The 20,750-nt window shown below is 34.8% G+C and overlaps 1 protein-coding gene across 1 annotated transcript in view; it reads right to left on the reverse strand.

The window, feature by feature from the left end:
* BTK (Bruton tyrosine kinase) overlaps positions 1-20,750 on the reverse strand; it is a 728,232-nt gene that overhangs the window by 518,981 nt on the left and 188,501 nt on the right. Inside the window, exon 2 of the mRNA XM_044057123.1 lies at positions 11,408-11,568. Within this exon, the coding sequence (XP_043913058.1) occupies positions 11,408-11,545 (138 nt within the window). The 5' untranslated portion in view covers positions 11,546-11,568. The remainder of the gene's footprint in view (positions 1-11,407; positions 11,569-20,750) is intronic.

The raw sequence follows: 20,750 nt of genomic DNA on the forward strand, positions 1-20,750 counted from the left end.
AAATTATAGATTCTGGTTTAAATCTTTAATTCCTTTTTTATTATGGTTATCAATGTTTTCAAGAGTTTAAATGTAAATCTATTGAAACTATTAATGTAGAATTTAATATACATATTAATGAATTAAACTATTTGCAACTAATTTTAACATTTTTACAAACTAAGTTTTCTTTTTTTATTTAACTCTACTTTAACTGCATTTCCTGAATGGGTTCTAACTTTATTTGAAATTATTTACAAACAACATGAATTTAATAATCTAATCTCGAAAATATATCAAATGCTTGCCAAAGAGTATTCAAATTTAGATAAGAATTTTTGGAACTTTTTTTTCTAAAGTGACGGCTCACCCAGACCTAGCTGGATATTGTACATTAATCTTGGTTGAGCATTGTATATATGGCTAGATGCTTGTTGCATTTGTTTGAACATATCTTTTAGTGTCAAATTACTGCTTAGGGTTTTTAATTTAACGTAGTAACTGTAGTGTTATTAGGCTGAGTTACGTATTTCCCTTCCACTCCTTTCTCATATTTCACCAATTATAGACATTTCTACCTCCGCTAGCACTCCCCTTGTCAGCTGTTTATACTCTTTTTTTTTCTTTCCATTTAAAGTTCTCAGCTAAAACAAACACTGTGAGGCATCCCTATAGCAGTTCTCTATGAGCAAGCTGCATCTGCAAAAGTCTGTGGCCGGTTTACTTAAAGTAAAGGTAACATTATAGTGTATGCTAATCCTTTAAACCTTCTATGATTGCACATTTCATTAGAGTGTATTCAGGGAGTGCACACTACTGGTAACCCCCACTTCCAGCCCTGCCAGAGTTCTCTCTAAGCCCAATACATTCTAGTTTAGAATAATTGCTTCACTCAGCCTTCTCCTTCCCCAATACACTTGCCCATGTTTCTCCCACTCCATACACACTCCTGGTATAAGGTTTCTATTTATCTATAAACTCCTACTTTACAAAATTGTCAGCTTCATCGATACTTTCCACTGTACCTGGTAGTCTAAGTGGCTGATTTTTCCTCGCTGTGCCATCGTAGAACTTGGCCCTGCCCGCTCTGTTCCACCTTTGCTATGCTTTGGCTTCACGCTGCTCCTCTACCCTGCCCCCATTCCCACCCACCCCCAGATCACATGAATTTATTCTACACCTAACCACTCCTACTCACATTTATCTACCAATCACCACCTATACAATTTCAAATTAAACAATATCTCACATTTCTACACTAGCCTTAAGAACACCAATGCATTACCCCACATATATTAACCCATTAACCTATAACCAGTCCCTACCTGCCAACCATTATAAAATGCTACGAATACATTGTTTATTAGTAGCTCTGCTAACTGCTGCTCACTTAACCTACCATTCACAAATTGTCTCCCCTCACACTTTTCACAAAACTACATCTACCTTTTCTCCACACCTGACTACTCTATCTTAATATCTCCATCCATCCTAAATATAACAGTACTCCATCACACCTCATACAGACTACAACATATTAAACCAAACTCAAAAATACCCCCTTTAAGTTTCATAAGCATATATCAACATTCTTCCAAACACTAGTAACCATAGCTACCAAATCTATTGTAAGTGGAGACATTCACTCAAACCAAGGCCTCCAGAATATCTCCTTATTACCCCCTGAAATAAAATCTATAACTAATGTATCACAAAAAGGCTCTGAAATACTAATCCTAAATCAAAGCCTGTGAAGCAATGTCAACAAAGTTCAAGAATTACACACCACCCTACCCTATTATAACCCCAATATTGCTGTTTTAATAGAAATCTGGTTAAAAGCACACATTACTGACAATGAAATTATACCACCTCGTTACAACATTATTAGAGCAGACGGGAAGGTAAAAAGAGGTGAAGGGAAAGCCATGTTATTTAAGAGCAGTCTCACACTTTTACCACAAAGCCTAAACATAGATAACATTGAAAACATAGAAATCCTACCTACTAAACTTCAACTTAACCAAAACAAATTCATATCCATTATAGCTACCTGTATCCCACCCAGAAATAGCATCTCTACTATAGAGCACATCATCCAGTTTATATCAAATTCCATAGCCCAAGAAACTATCATTATTGGTGACTTTAATATCGACTGGGCATCTTGTAATTCACATAACCCTAGCAATCACTTCAACCTTTGTGGCTTCACACAACTCATTCAAACTCCTCCACTAATAGATAAAAACTCCAACTGTCAATCTATACTGGACTGGACACTAACAAACCTCAGAATTATCAGATTAGTGGCTGCTTACCAGACAGCCTTAGTGACCATATGCCAATCTATCTATTGAGAAAAAACATCAGTACTGTCAAGCTCACCACCTTCCACCAAATCTGCAGTAAAAACAGTAACCCTCAAGACCTAATCAATACCCTAAAAAAATGTAACTGTTCTCGTCTAAAAAAACTGTCCCCTGATGCTGTATTAGACTATTTCAACAGTACCTTTCTCAAAATTCTAAACAAATTGGCCCCCCAGGTCAATTTGTATTAAGGCCACATACATGCCAAGGCTAACTAACACCAGAATGCTCCTTAGGAAAAGAGACAAAGCTTGGCAAACATGGCTCACCTGTAAAACCCAAATTAACCATATCACATTCCAGCAACGTAGAAATAAGGCTAAACAACAAATCCACCTAGATAAAAATAAATTCTACTATAACCTGCAACATAAACACCAGCATAACCCCCAAAAAGTTTGGAATACAATAAATGCCATTTTCCACCCAGGATATTCCACTATTCCTCCCCCAAAGTTACCACACTCTCCTTCCACCATTGCAGAAGAATTCAATAAATACTTCACTGAAAGTGTATTATCTCTAATTAAAAGCAATTCCACAGAGCCATCACTAGCCTCCAAACCTCTTAATATTAACTACAACTCCTACACTTCAATAAGGAATTATATCAGATGATTGTATAATACAAATGTTAGCTATAATAGCATAGAATGTAATTTCTGGTGTAATGTATGTCTTGTATACTTTTTGTATAATTTCTTATATAAGTTTTGTATAGTCTCTATATGTGGACCTTTTCTTCCCGGGCCTCCATTGAAAATGGGTCTTATCCCAGTCGGACTTTCCTGATAAACAAATGTAAAATAAAATAAATAAATAAAATAAAGACTATACCTTTCACTGATCAATACAAAACTCATCTTCTTTCCTCAGTCAAAAATATATCTTGGACCCTCTGTTGGAGTATATTTACTTGGAAATTTTTGCTTAGATCTTTTATAACTCCTGTAAGAGTTGTTCAAATAAGAAAGGAAAATTTTTCTGACTGTTGGAGATGTAATAGACAAATTAAGGCACATTTTTCACATGTTTATGAATGTTATATGGTTCAGAATTTCTGGGTAAAAATCCAATTAAAGCATTACGGAATGATACATTTATATTAATAAAATAAAGAGTTCTCTTTAATATTTTAGGAATGGACACACAAAAGAAAGACTTTTCTTAGTTAACTTGGACTACATCTGCTCTAGCTATCAAATTTTGAAGGTGTTCTTTCTCTCTTAAAGGAAGTTGCAATTAAAGAAACTATAGTAAAAGAGAAAATAATATATCCAAACAAATTAAGGAATAATCCTTGGTTGAAGGTTTTGGCCATTATTAAATCATCATCTTCATCTACATAATTATTTAGACTGTTATTAGGATGGTGTCTTATATTATTTATTATCTTGTTGGTCTCAGGCTTATTGCTCATATTGTAAATAGTTATAATTGTTTGTTTTTTTTTTTAAGTAAAATTCATTGTATCCCTTTATTGTATGACATTTGAAAGTTTTTCATTTTTGTAATTGTATTCTCTGTTCAATTTTTTTCAATAAAAAATATTTCAGAAAAAAGAAAAAAACAAGCAAGACTTGCCCATTGCTGTCACTAATATATACTAATAGATACATTTATAGTAATAAAATAAATAGTTCTCTTTAATATTTTAGGAACTGATACACAAAAGAAAGACTTCTCTTATTTAACTTTGACTATACCTGCTCTAGCTATCAAAGTTTGAAGATGTTCCTTCTCTCTTAAAGAAACTATATTTCATACTTCAGAAAAAAAAAAGAAAAAAACGAGCAAGACTTCTTCAGGTTCCAGATCTCAATAAAATGAGTTGTGTGTCATCTATACAGATACTGTTTTTTTTCTAAATGAGCAATCAGAATGTGTTTTTTCACACTTTTTTATCTAGTCTTTTCAATGAATCATGACTGTATATGTTTGTTATACGCTGAAAAATGTGTTAATGTTTGATACTTGCAATTAGGAGGTGTGTACCACTTTAAATACTCAATGACTTGGTTCAGGTGTGGATGCATCTCAAGGGAAGAGGCTTAGTTATATATAGGAGGACTTAGTATCTTGAAAGTTTTAACTGTGATAAAGTCCCATTAATATTGACAGACAAAAGCTCTTAGTGTTTGTTATTTTAATAAAGTCTTTGCACTTCATATGTATTGTCTACTCTGCGCTTGTCACAAGGACTGGTGATTTGGACTTATTGGATTGCATTTGTGTTTTAATTTGCTGCACTAAGCCACAACAAGATTTTGGTTGCAGTGCCTGGTTTCTCTTTGCTGCAAGTAGTAGTGTTTTGAATTTACTAGAGTGCCTTTGTGCTTCACCTTGCTGCACTAACTTACATGAAACTTTTGGCTGTATGGCATCTTCACTTTGTATTTGGTGTTGCAATCTGCCAATATGACCCAAAGCAATGTTCTCCAAGGTGGGTTTGTTCTTGTAAGTTTACTTGTTGTCTGGTGGTTCTATGCTTTGTAATAGTATTTCCTTTTCTCAGAACTATGTGATTTCAGTTTGTATATATAAGCTTCAAAGGGACTTTACTACTTATTTTTTGTAATTTTGAGACTTGCAGTTGAGTCTTTGAATTGAAAGAAGAAGCCACAGGGGTTGCATAAAAAGAATAGGAATGCAATGTTTGTTTCCATGGTTTCCTCCATCCTACGTTTTGTAAACAAAATGTTTGTTATTGATAAGACTGTAATAAAATAGCTTGCTCAGGATGTAGGTTTGATTCTAATATAGAGGGAAGGGCAATCTATCTTTGGTTCTGGATAACTTCAGACATGGGTTTAGAGAACAAAGTTATGAACTAGAACCTCAAAAAGCATTGTATATGCCTGCATCCTATGGAAGAAACCATCTATAAGTTAAGTTCTGTAATCATTAAGCGCCATTTTAAGGCATTTAGTCCTATACCTAACTGTATGATTTCTGCTTCCCTTGTAAGTTTTGTCCTCATTAAATTAGTTTCTTAATGATGTAGTCCTATTAGGCTATACTTAATTTTGCATTGCCCAGAATCTCTCCTTTGTATTTTTTTCTAAATCATTTTATTGTAACATTAAAATACAGATAATAAAATGCATCCAACAAAGTCAAACATAAAACCTGAATGCCTAAAATATGTCACAAGAAAGATAATAGGGCACCATAACATTAATTTATAATGGACATGTTATCATCATCATCATCACCCCCCCCTTTTCACATTTTTTTCTACACAGGGTCAGGGTATCATGTTAACTGTTGCCATCTCTCTCGATTCAGTACTACATTCCTGCCTTCTACGACACTCATGCCTGACTGTCGCAGATCTTGCCTCACACAATCCATCCACATCTTTGCTGGATGCCTTAGTTTCCTCTTAACTACTTCCTGTCTGTCACAAATCATCTTCACCAGATTGTCTTCTACTTTTCTACACATGGGCCCAAACCACTGTAATCTGTTCTCTTTGATCTTTTCTGCAACTGGAGCTACTTTGACTTCTGATCTTATGTTCTCATTTCTTTGTCTGTCCCACAGTCTGCATCCTGCCACCCATCCCAGGCACTTCATTTCCATCACCTCTTGCTTCCTCATCTATTCTGCCTTTACTGCCCAGGTTCTGTACCATGCAGTAGTACTGGTAACACGACTGCTTTGTATACCTTACTTTACAGTTTCTTTGGCATTCTCCTTTCATACACTACACCTGACACTCTAAGCCAGTTTGTCACAGCCCCTCTGATTCTAGCTTTGGCCTCTTCATTCTGACTTCCCTTCTCCTAAACCACCCCTCCCAGATACCTAACATTATTAACCTGTTTCACTGTTTACCTTCTGTCTCAGTTCTCAGTTTCTTCTGACTTGCCCAATTTGCTGCCATTACCCTGTACTTATCTGTACTTAGTTTCATCCCATGTGCCTTCAGTTTTGCATTCAATTCTCCTATCATTTGCTGAGGTTCTTGCCCAGAATGTGCCTGTAATGTCACATCATCTTCATGCAGCAACTTTGTTGATCTGTCCCCCCTGACCCGTTGGCTAATGTAGTCCATCACCAGTGTGAACAGCAGTGGGCTCAGAGCTGAACACTGGTGTACACCTACTCCCTCTGGGAACCCCTCTGTGAGATCAAACACTGTTCATACTTGAATCATTGGGTCCTTGTACATAGCCTGCACTAATTCTACCAGTGTTTCTGGGATTTCAAACCACCGCAGTACTGCCCAAATCACTTTCTTGGGACCTTATCATATGCTTTCTCCAAGTCTAGGAATGCCCATTTGGACTCTTTCCTCATCTCTAGCTTCTTTTCAACTATCTGTCTCACTGCAAACATCAAGTCAGTTGTGCTGCATCCTGATCTGAATCCAAACTATTCATCTTCCATCTTACTTTCTACTCATCTTCGTATCTGTTTATCAATCACCCTCTCCAGAACTTTCATGGAATGTGACATGAATTTGATACCTCTGTACTGCCCACAGTTGTGGATGCCCCCTTTGTTCTTGTACACTGGCAAAAGTATATTTAATTCACAGTCATCTAGCATACACCTTTTTCTTCACACTGCTGTGAGTACCTTCAGGAGACATTTCTCACCTATCTCACCTAGCATCTTTATCATATCTGCTGTGACCTCATCTGAGCCTGCTGCTTTCCCTGACTTCATTTTATTTAGTGCTTTTCTTATTTCTTTTAGAGTGGAGTCCTCCTCTTTTCTCATTGTAGGCTGTGTCTGGGGCAGTACAGCTTCTGTGGGTTTTCTTCATTAAAAGGTGCTGGAAGTACTCCTTCCATCTGCCTTTGATGTTGTGTGACCTGGTAAGCAGGTTGTTGATGGCATCCCATGGGAAGGGTCTCACGCTCTATTCTTTATCTTTCTGTCTTTGCCTTCCAACCTGATAGAGTTTCATTGTGCCAACTACAGAGTCATTTTCCAGAAGCTAGTAGAGTGCTTCTGATGCCCTCTTCTTTGCTATTTCAGCTCCTTTCTTAGCTTCTTTGTTAATCAACCAGTATTCCTTCCTAGCCTGGTTCATCTTCATATAGAGAATAAAATAGAATAGAGATCAAATACCATCAGTCTTTCTCTCCATTTTTCCTGTACCTGATACTTGAATTATTTTCATTTAAAAATTAAATGATGCATTTAGTAGAACTTGCCATATCCAAAATGGGGTTCAGGCAAGCCAACATCATATTCTTTGTCTACAGTCAAACTTCTGCTACAAAAAAACATGTCTTCTCTCTTAAGTAGCTTTGCTAAATTTTTCTTTTTGTGTTTTTTTAAGTCTCCCTAAACAAATACTAGTTCCCTACCATTCTTTAGTCAAACGCTACTGGCTTTCCCTTTAAAATAAAATTTCCCTGAAGCTTATCTAGAGCCCCTAGTTTTATCCACATTTTCACTTACTGCTAAACTCCTCCATTACTCACTACAAGTGCTATTAATTAGCCTTCTCAACAAACACCTAGGTTTCTGCTGACACAGATTTAGCCTACTCATTACTTTTCAATGCTCAGCAATTACCTGAGTATCCCTGCTACCAGTATCATTTCAGTCCTTAAAACTCATTACTCTTCCCTTCCTCATCTATCCCAAAAGACTCCTAAAGTCCACTTGCTATTTGACTCCCTTCCATAAATAGGGGTTTCATACTTTATTAGGTCCTCCCGTTGTCTCCTAATGCAACCCACAGTCCTACCACAGGTGTTTACTATCAACCTAAAATTCCTAATACTAACAACACCTTACCATGTTGCATCATGCTTCCACTCAAATCTAATCTTTGCACACAGCTGCTGTTCATATGCATCAGTATTCTATTACTCCTCACTAATCTTAACATCCACATCTGCTCCCTAAATTCATAAGTTACAGCCTGATCATGAAACCTCAAGTCTGGTGCTAAGAATACATGATAATTCATCCTTGATTACAGTATAATGATCATCCAGAATTGTTTTGATCACTGGACTGGACTCGAAGAAATAAACCTGAAAGCCCACTAATGTAGGACAGCACCCAGACAAAATGATATCATATCATGCATCCTAAAGTTTAGTAATACTATTTCTGGAACAGTAAGAAGACCACATTTGAAATGATAAAGATTGGTACAAGTACCGTGAAAAAAGGATTAGAGGTGCAGAGATGCTGTCCATGCTTGTAATTAGATATATCTTGACAGCAAAATGACCTCACACAATTCTTGGCTGCATTGTAGAGCAAAGAACATTGCAGTTACACTCCAGAAATGAGAAAAAGACAAGCTTGTTAAGCAGCATTCTGACATCAGAAAGCTGCTTAACAAGGTTTTGTTCTGTTCATTCCTTCCCATTAAATCTATTTGTTATTCGTGCTTGCAGGGTCATTGGCTAACCCCCCCCCCCATTTCCTTCTATTTATTTAATGCTTCAGAGCTAAAGTTTTTACGTCTTTCTTTTGATCCTAGTTGTCTCAGCCTTAAACATCAGAATCCCTTGTATTGAATTACTATCCTTACAATTTGTTCAAGGCTACTACAAATATCTAAATAGTTTTCGTTATTCACATTAAGTTCATTCTCCCCGGTCACCTCAGAAAACAATTTTGAATTATTTAAAGTCATTTTCTCTCTTAACTTTAATGCGTTTGACATAATTCTTTACATTCAGTGTATAATCATAGCCAATTCCAAGTCTGTGGGCTCTGTTTGTGTTTAGTTCAAGTCTACTTTTCCACTTAATCTGAAATGCTGTTTTCGAACATAGCTATTAAAACGACCATGAAGTTGGAGAGAATAAATATGTAGTACAATGTAGACTTTTGAATGTTTATTAACCAGGTAAGTAAACTGATCTTTCCTTGACTCTTTCAGCAATCACCTTGGTCACATTACCTAGTTTGTCACAGAGTAGCGACCAGTTCAACACTTTAGAACTTTACAACATTCTAAAGATAAATAAACTAGTTCAGACATATTATGTATACTGAGTAATTAATGCTCGTTAATAGGCAGAGATCTTTGTGTTATGCTTCATCTCTACAAGCTGTTACAATGGAAACTGGTTCTGTTCAAACTGCACAAAGATGAAAAGTACAGTCTGAAAATTAAATGATAAATTATTTTAGCCATTACAATTTTGCAAAAAAACTATATGCCATTCCATTTTAATGACATTATTACTAACTTCGGAATTTAAAGGTAGAGCAGAATAATTAAGCCAAAGACAGGACACGATGACAACTTGGTAGCTCAAGGTACAAACTGAAGAAAAAACAAAGCACAGAAATGTGAATGCTCATGATTATATTACAAAGTTTTCACAGAGGACCTGCAGAATTCGTTATAAGATATTCATATAGAACCACTGAATTATAAAGTATAAATATCAGATCTTTTTATTGCCATTTCTGGTGTTACAGATTTTAGTGTACTTAAATCAGTGCCATATTGGATGCCTGAGTCTCTATACTGTAAGTGCCCCACAACTTCAATAATTTACATGCAATTACCTGGCTCTGTCGGACAGATGATAAAACCCTGTCATTGATCTAGATGACCTGAGTTTGATTAGTGGCTTGGATATTGAAGGAGCCTTTTGTAGGGATGTGCTTGACTGATTTACATTAGCTCATTCATCCCAAGAGTGGGATACAGAGGGGCATGCACTTGGGAACACCTCTAAGGCTGAGACCTGATCACACCTGGGGTGAGTGTTATTAACAAGGGAGGGGGCACGGCATTGGTTGAGTTACTCATGGAAGCACAGATGATATGCCTCAGTCCTCACTGCATGCCTACCCTTGGGACAAAGCATGCACATACAGAGAGAGGTTAAGACTTAAGGGAAAATGCTGCTCCCAGAGAGCCTCAATCTCCTTACCAGCCCTAAAAACAATTGAAAAAAATGTGAAGTGGGATAGGCTAGTTTGTTAAACCTTATAGATGAAGCAGAGACACTTGAAGCATCTGGGGGGGGGGGTTAACATAGGAAACAAAAAATAACCTAAGTGTAATTAGCACAGAAAGTGAACTGTGAAACATGATGTTATATATTAAAAAGCAAATGGGGGCAGCATTCTCTACACCTGTGTTTTTAAAAGATCAGTGTACCTTGCAGAAGTGGGGAATTATTACAGATAATGCATTTCTGGCCACAATATGCATTTCACCATCATATTGAGAATTTTTCTATTACAAACTCACTTAACTTGCTGAACCTTATAACAGGAACCCACTTAGGTGGATGAACCATACTAGCTTCTGTAATAGGGCTAAGCTGATTATCTCAGTGACAATACAAATGTGGTTACAAATGTGTGCTCTTCTGTCCTTTATCAACTCATGCCTGCCACTTGCATAATTTTCATTTTATTTAATGATTTCCAACACAAAGTTAAGCTTGTAAGCTGTATTAATGAAAAAAAAATAAACAGCTTGTAGCATTAGCTTTATAAACCTGGTCTAGAATGAAACTAAGATGTTATTTTACAAATCTGGGCACAGACTAAGTAGCATACCTCTCAATTGTCCAGATTTTTGCAGAATGTCCAGATTTTTACCTCATATTTTTGGTCTGTTTCTCATAAAACTATGGTTTTCCTGAAAATCACTGGCAAATCATTGAGGACTGGAGTCAGAAAATAATGGCAGACATTTGAGTTTCAGACTTAATATCCTTTAAAAAAGTCATGTTAATGCAAAAGCTGTTATTATATCACCTTTTTAAGTTTGTAAGAGCGATATTTAAAAACTGTCCCTATTTTGGGGCCTTTGCTCCCCCCCCCCAATTATTTGTGGCTTTGTCCAGATTTCTTGCTCTAAGAGGTTGACAGGTATATCAAGTAGGAAAATAATATACACTGTCCATAATTTACATTTGTTCAAAAATAGTCATGCATTCTTTGCTGAAAAGTTCACAGGGTGTTGAAAACTCAGTTTATGCTGACTTTGGGCCAAAATGCTGATTACATGTCACTAAAATGAAGAAAGGCTTGACTAAAACAATATCTGGTTTCCAAAGTTTCAGTAAACTTGCAAATGTCTGGAAATGTTCACTCACCCCTTTTTCAAAATCATATTCATAGTATATAAGTTTTGTATCTGTCAGAACAAATAGCCTCTTCTTGAAGTTAAGGGGAGATGTTTTCTTCTTTTGCTGGGAACGTTTCAAAAAAAGACTTTCCAAAACTACAGACATGTCTTACTTCCTGCTTTTGCAACCTGTAAGAATAAGAAAGCAAGAAGATAATCACCACACCAATGATTACATTTATGATGCAGACAACAGCAGGGCATTTTCAGTTCTTCATTTTTTCCAAATCTTTTTTGGACTTCTTTTTTCCCCAGTCACTGTACTAACCATCCCAGAAACTTAGTGTTTACATAAATTTGATCCATGTGGTACCTCCCTAATGAAATGTTCTCCTAAATGTCATGCAAACTTATTAAATTAACATTCTGTTCAAATATTAACTCATATTTCACTTAATTCTTGATTATTTAATAGAGATTTGATGTAGAAATGTACAATTCTGCACGGATTGTTTGATACATTTAATCTTATTTAACTTTGTGCTGTTAAGATTAACCATAGTCCAACATTTTGCAATGTGCTGCCACTGTCATTAGAAACAACACTTTTACATTGCTAACAAAGAATACAGGTGAAACAGAGCAAGGGTAAATCTAATTTCATAGTACAGGTAGATAAAGCCCTGACTGCAGCCTGTATGACCCAGGAGTAAAAAATGAGCTCAGGAGTTGGAGAATCCAGTTAGGGACAGATGAGTGTGAACAGCCACATCTGGCTCACCTATCCTTGGGAAGGGCTGCAGTGAGTCTTCAGAGAGCTATCAGTCAGAGGAAAGGGTCAATAGCAATCCTTCAGCAAGACACAACAAGGGTAGATAGTGCTATAAATGGTCTGAATGTTTGGAATCATTCTTCCAGTACCAGCACTATAGACCCTGTTTGTGTTTTGTGTATGTGTGTGTGTGTAGCTATCTGGCCATAAAAGGAGGGAAATTAAGAATCAAATATCCTATCTAGCTGAGGAAGCTGGACACTCAACCCTTAACCCTCACATTAACTGATCACATCAGCAGACATGACATAAATGAAAAGGTCTATAGAGGAACCAGGTAGGGCTTGATGGTCAAAGCTTGGGGCCAAGAAAAGACACAGAAAAATGCATTTAACATGTACAAAAAGTAAAACAAACTACCCAAAAAGGATAAAACTAATAAATAAAAATAAAAATTAAAAAAATGGATGAGAAATCCACTTGACAGTTTAATCAAATGCTCTTAAAAAACTAAGTGCTTTCACCATATGTAAATGGCTTCTTCAGAGTTAATAAGAGCCATACATCATTCATGCATTTATACAAACTCAAACATTACTTTCGACCAATCACATATCCCTACCCATAAATTAATTATTTATTTCCTTATACTGGCCTCCTAGTTTTTTTTAAAAAAACTATATGTTGTATATTGTAAGTATATACAATACATATACAAATAAAAATGCATTGTAGAATTTGTTGCCCATAAGTAACACATTAAATCACACATATAAAAATACCACAATAAGTGTATTTTCCACAATAATTTTAAACCAAAATACAATACAAAAATATGTCAAAACCTTAATAATGTAACATATATTACACTACCTTTGCCCTTTGTTTTAACACTGGCATTAAATATATATTGTCATTCAAGCTGGGTGAACAGATAGCATTTAAAATAATTTGCATTTGTATTCCAATTTTTCTACTCTAAGTTTGTCATCACCCCCTTTCATTTGTAATTACCCTATCAATCACAAAGAAAATAAATTTCTTAAAGTTTGTACATGTAGTGCTGTGTACATATAAAGCATTGTGTGTATCTCTATTCTTAATCACCCTAAGGTGGTCTGCTATTCTATCTTTTAATCTACATATTGTTTTTCCTACGTAGAATCCCAGGCAGGTGGTGCAAGTGGCTAAATACACCAGCATGTTGGTGTTACAACTACATCTCCCTGGCCATGGTATCACCCTGTTGTAACCAAATACTGTCACATAAGGGCCATCGTTTATGAACTTACAATATCTACATGCTCCACATTTATACATTTTTGAACGTGTAAATTTAAAATTTGACATTTCCAAAAAACTCGATGTTTTTTCCTTTAAAGTAAACAATTCCTGGCATCTGCCCCAATCTATTCTTCATTTCAATATCAAAAACTGTGTCCCATGTACTCCTAACAATTTCTAATATTTCTAGTGTTTGATGGTTGTATCTCAAAATCAAAGGCTTAGAATTTTGAGATTTGGCTTTATTCTGGGGGCATTTGTTGCCTCCCCACAAAATAGGGGAAAATGAAGTGTTCCTTCTTCTTGACACTTCGTTGTGTACATTAATGAGTAACTTCAAGGGGTAACCTCTGTCCAAAAACATACCTACCAAAGTAAATATCTCTTGCTGGTAGGTGTCATTGTCACTAATTAAACGTGACAACCACACCATTTGACCCTTAATTATACTTTTTCATTGGTGGAATGGATGACAGTTTTGATAATGAAGTAGTGAATTACTATACGTTTCCTTTCTAAATATGCTACTTTGTATACCCTCAGGTGTTTTGATAAGCTTATTGTCCAAAAAATCTATCTGTCTTTTCCATTTACTAGTAAATTTAAGAAAAGATGAAGTGGTGTAAAAATAACTTACAAACTGTTCTGCTACCTGTTCATTGCCCCTCCACAAAATTAGTATGTCATCTAAGAAACTATTATAAGAGACTATTTTGTCTTTAAAGTTAGATTGAAATACAAAAGTTTCTTCCCAGTGAAGGAGTATTAAATTTGAAAAACCAGGGGCGCGTTTTGCTCCCATCGTGACCCCAGAAATCTGACGGTATAACTCACCTTCAAAACACATATAGTTGTTCTCTAACACTAATTCCATAAATGCTACCAAAATATTAAGCTTTACTCCACTCCACTGCTTACTTTTCAATAGGGTCTCCCTGAAATAATTTATACCTTCTTCATGTGGTATAACTGAAAAGAGGTTTGCAACATTGACGGTAAGAAAAGAGCAGTTGTTGTCATCCCTATTTAGTTTACTCAAACATTCAAGACAGTGCCAAGAATCCTTTAATATATGTTGAACCCCAGTCACAACCTGCTGTATTTCTCTGTCCACATAGGCCGCCATATCTTCAGTTTTTGAACCTTTTGCTGCCACTATGGGCCTAAATGGGGGTTTTCTATATTTTTGTGGATTTTAGGAATACCAAATACAACAGGTGTGACTGGGTGTTCAACATTAAGGAAATTGTATTCACTTTCCTATATTGCTCCTTGAAATAAAGCATGTAGGAAAAACAAATCTATTTTGTGGTAGGCAATGTTCACCTCGTTTTTGGAACCCCCCCCCCCCTTGTCGGGTTTCATTATCCTTACCTCATCATTGTTAGCCAAATCTAAAAGTGCTTTTCTTTCCTGTATACTAAGATTGTCATGGTACACAGTGCTATCTTTTATCTTAAACAAACTTTTAATTTCATTGACACACAATTTTTCAAATATTAATACATCTTTATGCATAGGTGGTATAAATGTACTTTTTCTTACTAAGGTGTGTGATGGTAAACTTTTTTCACATTTCTGGTCATTAAAAAATAAAGTCAAAATAAGCTGTCTTGTAAATAATTTCAAACTGGTATACACATCAACAATATTAAGATTAAATGTAGGGACAAAAGTAAAACCCTTACACAATAAATTGTGATGCACATCTTTAATTTCCAAGGCACTGAAATTGTAAATTGTAAAACCAGCTTTTTTACTGATATTAACAACAGCCATTTCATTCACAGCCTCATAGTATGAAAGAGAATTTTCCAAGAAATAATCTAAGTCCTCAGCCTTAAAAGGGCTAACACAATTAAGTGTGTTCAATGTCTCTGTTGTTGTTCGACCACTGTCATTTCCTGCTGTGAAAATTGTTCCTTTGTTGTTGCTGCTGCTGTTGTGCCCCATTTTGTTGGTTTACTTGCCCCCCCCCCCCCCGTTCAGCAAGCGTTGCAATCTCCTCATTTGTGGAGACTGGTCTAAAAAATGTTGTTCATCATGGTATTCATGCGTACTGTCATTTAAACTGTCCATACCCCTTCCAGGGCTGTCCCTTTTACACCATTCACCTTTTTCCACATTAGAATTGTTTACATTAATTTTAGATGCACCAATTGGGTATGCTACATTGTTTTTTATACTCATTAGTGTCTCTTATAAGTTTTTTAATCTTTGTTTTAACGTTCTTGTTAACAAACTGGTCTAAATTATTTAATGTAGTACGATAGTTGTTGGCGTATCGAAAAAACAATAGATTATTAATTATGCTCTCATTTAAAGACATAATCTAATTTTCTAATATAGCCAACTTACTCCGATTATTTTTGACCAGTATGTCCAACATCTCTAGGCCAGTGTTGTTGAATAAATCCAATAACTGTTTAAACGCCGAGGATCCGCTGTCTATTCCCATCAGTAGTTTCCATATTCTGAGGCCTCTAGGTACCTGTTTCAATGTGAGGGATTTAGTAAGATACGCGTTGTCAAGCTGTAGGCCCCTGTATTTCCAACAAACGACCTCAAACCAGTCGATTTGCTTCTTTAAAGATAAAAATTCCCTTCTCTCCTCATTCAAGTCCGAGAGGTTTAGGTCCGGCATCCGGAGCCATTCCTGAATGTCTTTTATCTTTGGTCATGCTGCAGCACCCTTGGCATTTAGATTGTTGACCTAATCCAATGCTTGTGGTGAATGGAGAGTGAACAGCTCAACCTGAAAGTCAGTCAACATAGCTCGTGGTGCCCCTTTAGCCTCCTTCTGAGTCAAAACAGCTGTTAATCTCTGCACAGAAGTAGTTAACTCAAATACAGCTGCTTCCATTTGAAACAGAAAGCACTGCAGAAATGTATCCAAGTGAATGAACAGCCGTTCAATACACAAACACAAAAAGTAAAACAAACAATAAAAATGAAAAAATGGATGAGAAATCCACTTGACAGTTTAATCAAATGCTCTTAAAAAAATCTAAGCACTTTCACCATATTTAAATGGCTTCTTCAGAGTTAATTAATTATTTCCTTATACTGGCCTCCTAGTTTATTTTCTTTGTGATTGATAGGGTAATTACAAATGAAAGAGGGGGTGATGACAAACTTAGAGTAGAAAAACTGAAATACAAATGGCAAATTATTTTAAACGCTACCTGTTCACCCGGCTTGAATGACAACATATCTTTAATGCCGGTGTTGAAACAAAAGGCAAAGGTAGTGTAATATATATTACATTATTAAGGTTTTGACATGTTTTTGTATTGTATCTTGATTTAAAATTATTGTGGAAAATACACTTATTGTGGTATTTTTATATGTGTGATTTAATATGTTACTTATGGGCAACAAATTCTACAATGTATTTTTATTTGTATATGTATTGTATATACTTACAACATACAACATATTTATTTAAAAAAAAAACTAGGAGGCTGGTATAAGGAAGTAATTAATTATTTATGAGTAGGGCTATGTGATTGGTTGAAAGTAATGTTTGAGTTTATATAAATGCATGAATGGTGTATGGCTCTTATTAACTCTGAAGAAGCCATTTACATATGGTGAAAGTGCTTAGTTTTTTTAAGAACATTTGATTAAACTGTCAAGTGGATTTCTTGTCCATTTTTTCATTTGCATTTAACATATAAGTTCATTTTCCAACATGAGGTTAATTTTATTTATCTGTTGTTGACTGGTTTAGTCGTATTAGGCTAGTGACCTCTTTTCAGGAGAGACCCAATGGTATTTATACCACCAGAGAAATTTAGCCTGACCATCAGGGAACTCCCCCTACTCTTTGCAAGTGGTAACAGTGAGCAAAGTAGCATTTTCTGCTTCCAGTCTGAGTGCAGAGGCAGCTCAAAGAAGCAGGGAGAAGTATGGAAAGCAAAGGTGTAGGTGAATATGTCATTGGGAGTATAGTAAATTATTGTGGATGAATGATGAAGTCAAGCCTTCGCAAGAGATTTTGCAATTGGAGGATTTAAGAGTAAATCCAGAGGAGTGGTAGAAATAAGTGAGATTGTGGCAATGCAGGAGGACTAGCAAGTGAAGTTGTTCGTGCCTTCACAGGATACTGAAGTGCTGTTTCAACAAAAGGTATTCAAAGGAGATGCTTAATCACAGCAAGAATGTAATGTTAAAAGTTTTAAATGAACAGAGTAAACCAGAAGGTGTGAAGGCAGTGTCATGTGGTGAAATAATGGAGAGGATAGAAGAAGTAGAAGTAGAAGACATAACAGAAAGGAAGAGGTCTTATGTGCAAACTGTAAGAGAGGAGAAAGAAGGGAAGAAAAGAAAATGGAGGTGAAAAAGAAGTATTGTATAAGAATAAGCAGTAAGAAGGAAAACAAATTTGGTAGGTATGAAATATGGGATAATGTTACTGTATCACTAGATGACATTTCAGAGGTAAGTGCATTTATTCACAAAAGCAAAGACTTGTTTTGTGACACTTTCTTGAATCAGGACAGTATCTGAAAAAAAATCTTAGAACAATATGAAATGAAGAAAAAAATGATAATCCTTGGAATCTATATGTTGTGCAAGCATTTTATAGAGAGGCAAAAAAGAAAATGTATGTATAATTTCAAACTGAGGTAGAAAAAGAGCTGTTGAGACACTATTTAAAGACTGTATGCAAGGATGTCATGGACATTTTTAAAGATACATGATAACAGAGTTTATGGACTGGGGTTTGGGAATGTGGTGTTTTACAAATGAAAATATACATGTACCTAATATGCTTAATGTAGTTGTAAGTAGAAGGTTTGTGAAATATTGGGGGCAACCAAAGCCATGTTTCTTTTCTGGTAAAAATGATCATTTAATTAGTTATTGTGATAAGAGAAGTTGTAGTATTTGTGGCAAATCAGATCATGAAGCAAAAAAATTGAACTAAATGTATAAAATGTGAACAAATGTGGCATTCATGGATGGATTGTGAAGTAAATGCGAAGGAAACAGGGGAAGGGAAAGAGCAAGTGCAAAATTATTTTAGAGCATAATATAGAAGTGGGACAAGAATATAAGAAAAAGAAAAATACAACAGTAGCGGTCAAAGAATTAAGTGAAGATACAAAAAGAGGGACAAAGAAGAGGAGGGAGAAACAATCAATTCTAGCAAAGAGGTGGTTGCTAATTGGGTGATAATTAAAAGCAAAAAGAACTCCATTGGGAAAAGAGTTAGACAGAAAACATAAATTTAAGAATATAGGTTTGAAAGAGAATAAAAAGGAAAAGGATGATGAAGGTAAATAATTTTGCACAAAAGTGAAGATCTTAGCTGCAAATGTGAACAGTATAAAGAATTTAAAAAGAAGGGTATGTGTATTAGAATGGTGTGGGTTGCTTGGTAAGGATATTATAATATTACTAGATACCAGAATTTTAACAGAAGGAGAGAGAGAAGACAAGTAAGCACATTTTGGAAGGGGGGGGTGTTAGTTGATGTATAGGAGAAGAAAAATGTTCAGGTATAGCAATTTAAGTAAAAAATCAATAGAAATTTTGGATTGTACTTTAGTGATATTAGGTAGAATTATATTATTAGATGTGAAATGAAATAAATAAGTATATAGAATTGTTGCAGCATACACTTATGTTTCACAGAAAGAAAGGGAGGTGATGTTTAAAAACATTCTTAATTATGTTAGTGTTAATATGCAAATAATACTGGCAGGAGATTTTAATTGTAAATTAAGAAAAAGAAGAAAAGGGACAGATGTCAAGATAATTTTAGAGATCTTAAAAAGTGGAAATTTATATTTATAGGATAACAAACAATGGACATATACAAAGATCAACTTGAGAAAGGAAATTGATTATTTTATGATTTCTGAAAGTTTGAAAATGTTATATAAAGAGATTAAAGTAAAAGGGTTTTTAGATCCTTAGCAATCTGGATAGAGATACAAGAAGACATAAAATATGTAGAGCATTAAAAGAATAAATTAACTGTATTTGAACGAAGTTAGAGAAATTATTATATAATTATGGTGAGGTCATACAGATATGAGAATATTTTATAAGGATTAGACAAGCTGATGGACAAGTTTGAAAGAAAAGTATAATTTGGTGGTTTTAGAATGGCAAAAGTAAAGAGAACAAGAAAATTACAATTATAAGCATATCAGTCTTCAAATTTAAATTTATAATAAATGATCAAACATATAAAACAAAGAGGTAGCAAACATGGCCACTGGAGAGTAAAGTAAATGATTTTAATTTGCTTTATTAAACATTTTATTTTACTCCCTAGTGGCCATGTTTGCAACCTCTTCATTTTATATATTTGATGCTTCTGCTAGTTCACAGAGGTGCTTAATTCTCTGACTATTGTGTTGTTTTCTCTATATAATAAATGATAGAGACAGATTTATTGAAAGAGAAAAAAGATATATGAAATGAATCAGGAAAATATCACAAAATTGTTATTTAAACAAAGATATTTTTACAAGAAAAGAGGAAATGGCACCATACCTAAAGTGGTATAAGAAAATAGAAGAGTAATAAGAGAAGAAATGAGACAAACAAATAATGTATGCAATAAAATAATACATAACCAAAACAATTTCTGAATGTAAAATTGAAAGAGGACACAGATGGAAAGTAAAGACATTAACTAAAAATGATAATGAGGTAATAGAAAAGAACATATTAATGGAAGAAATAGAAAATGTTTTAAAAACAGTGAATTTGGAAGCAGCTACAGGATTAATGGAATTGAATATTTAATGTTCAATGATATACTAGATTTGGCCAAAATATTTCTTACAGGTGTTAAATGAATTGTTAGAGAAAGGGGTTGATGATGAAAACATATGTATGGGAGTAATGAAATTTAATTGGAAAAAAAGGAATGGAAATTGATAAAAACAGTTTTGAGACCGATAGTATGAATAATGTGAACTTTAAGATGTTTATGAAAATAAGAGAGAAGAGAATAGAGAGTAAGGTAAGTAAGTTAATGAATGAAACAGTATTTGGGATAAAGAGAAAAGGGAGTCAAGAACTTTTGATGATAATAAAGGAAGTGGTAAATGAGACAATAAATAGAAATTCAGAGCTTAAAAAATTGACAGGAGATGTGAGGTATTTGATAAGATACAACATGAAATATCATGGAAATTTCTAAAAGAATATAACTAAAATAATAAAATAATTAATATACTTATTTCAGTATATAATAAGAATAAAGTTTAATTAGTAATAAATAGTTGGTTAATTGAAGATATAAAAATAGGAAGTGGTATGAGACAGGGCTGTCTAGCAAGTAGTATTT

This window comes from Protopterus annectens, chromosome 15.part0 (genome assembly GCF_019279795.1).
Source record: "Protopterus annectens isolate FY-2018-M chromosome 15.part0, PAN1.0, whole genome shotgun sequence".
Classification (NCBI taxonomy): Eukaryota; Metazoa; Chordata; order Ceratodontiformes; family Protopteridae; genus Protopterus; species Protopterus annectens.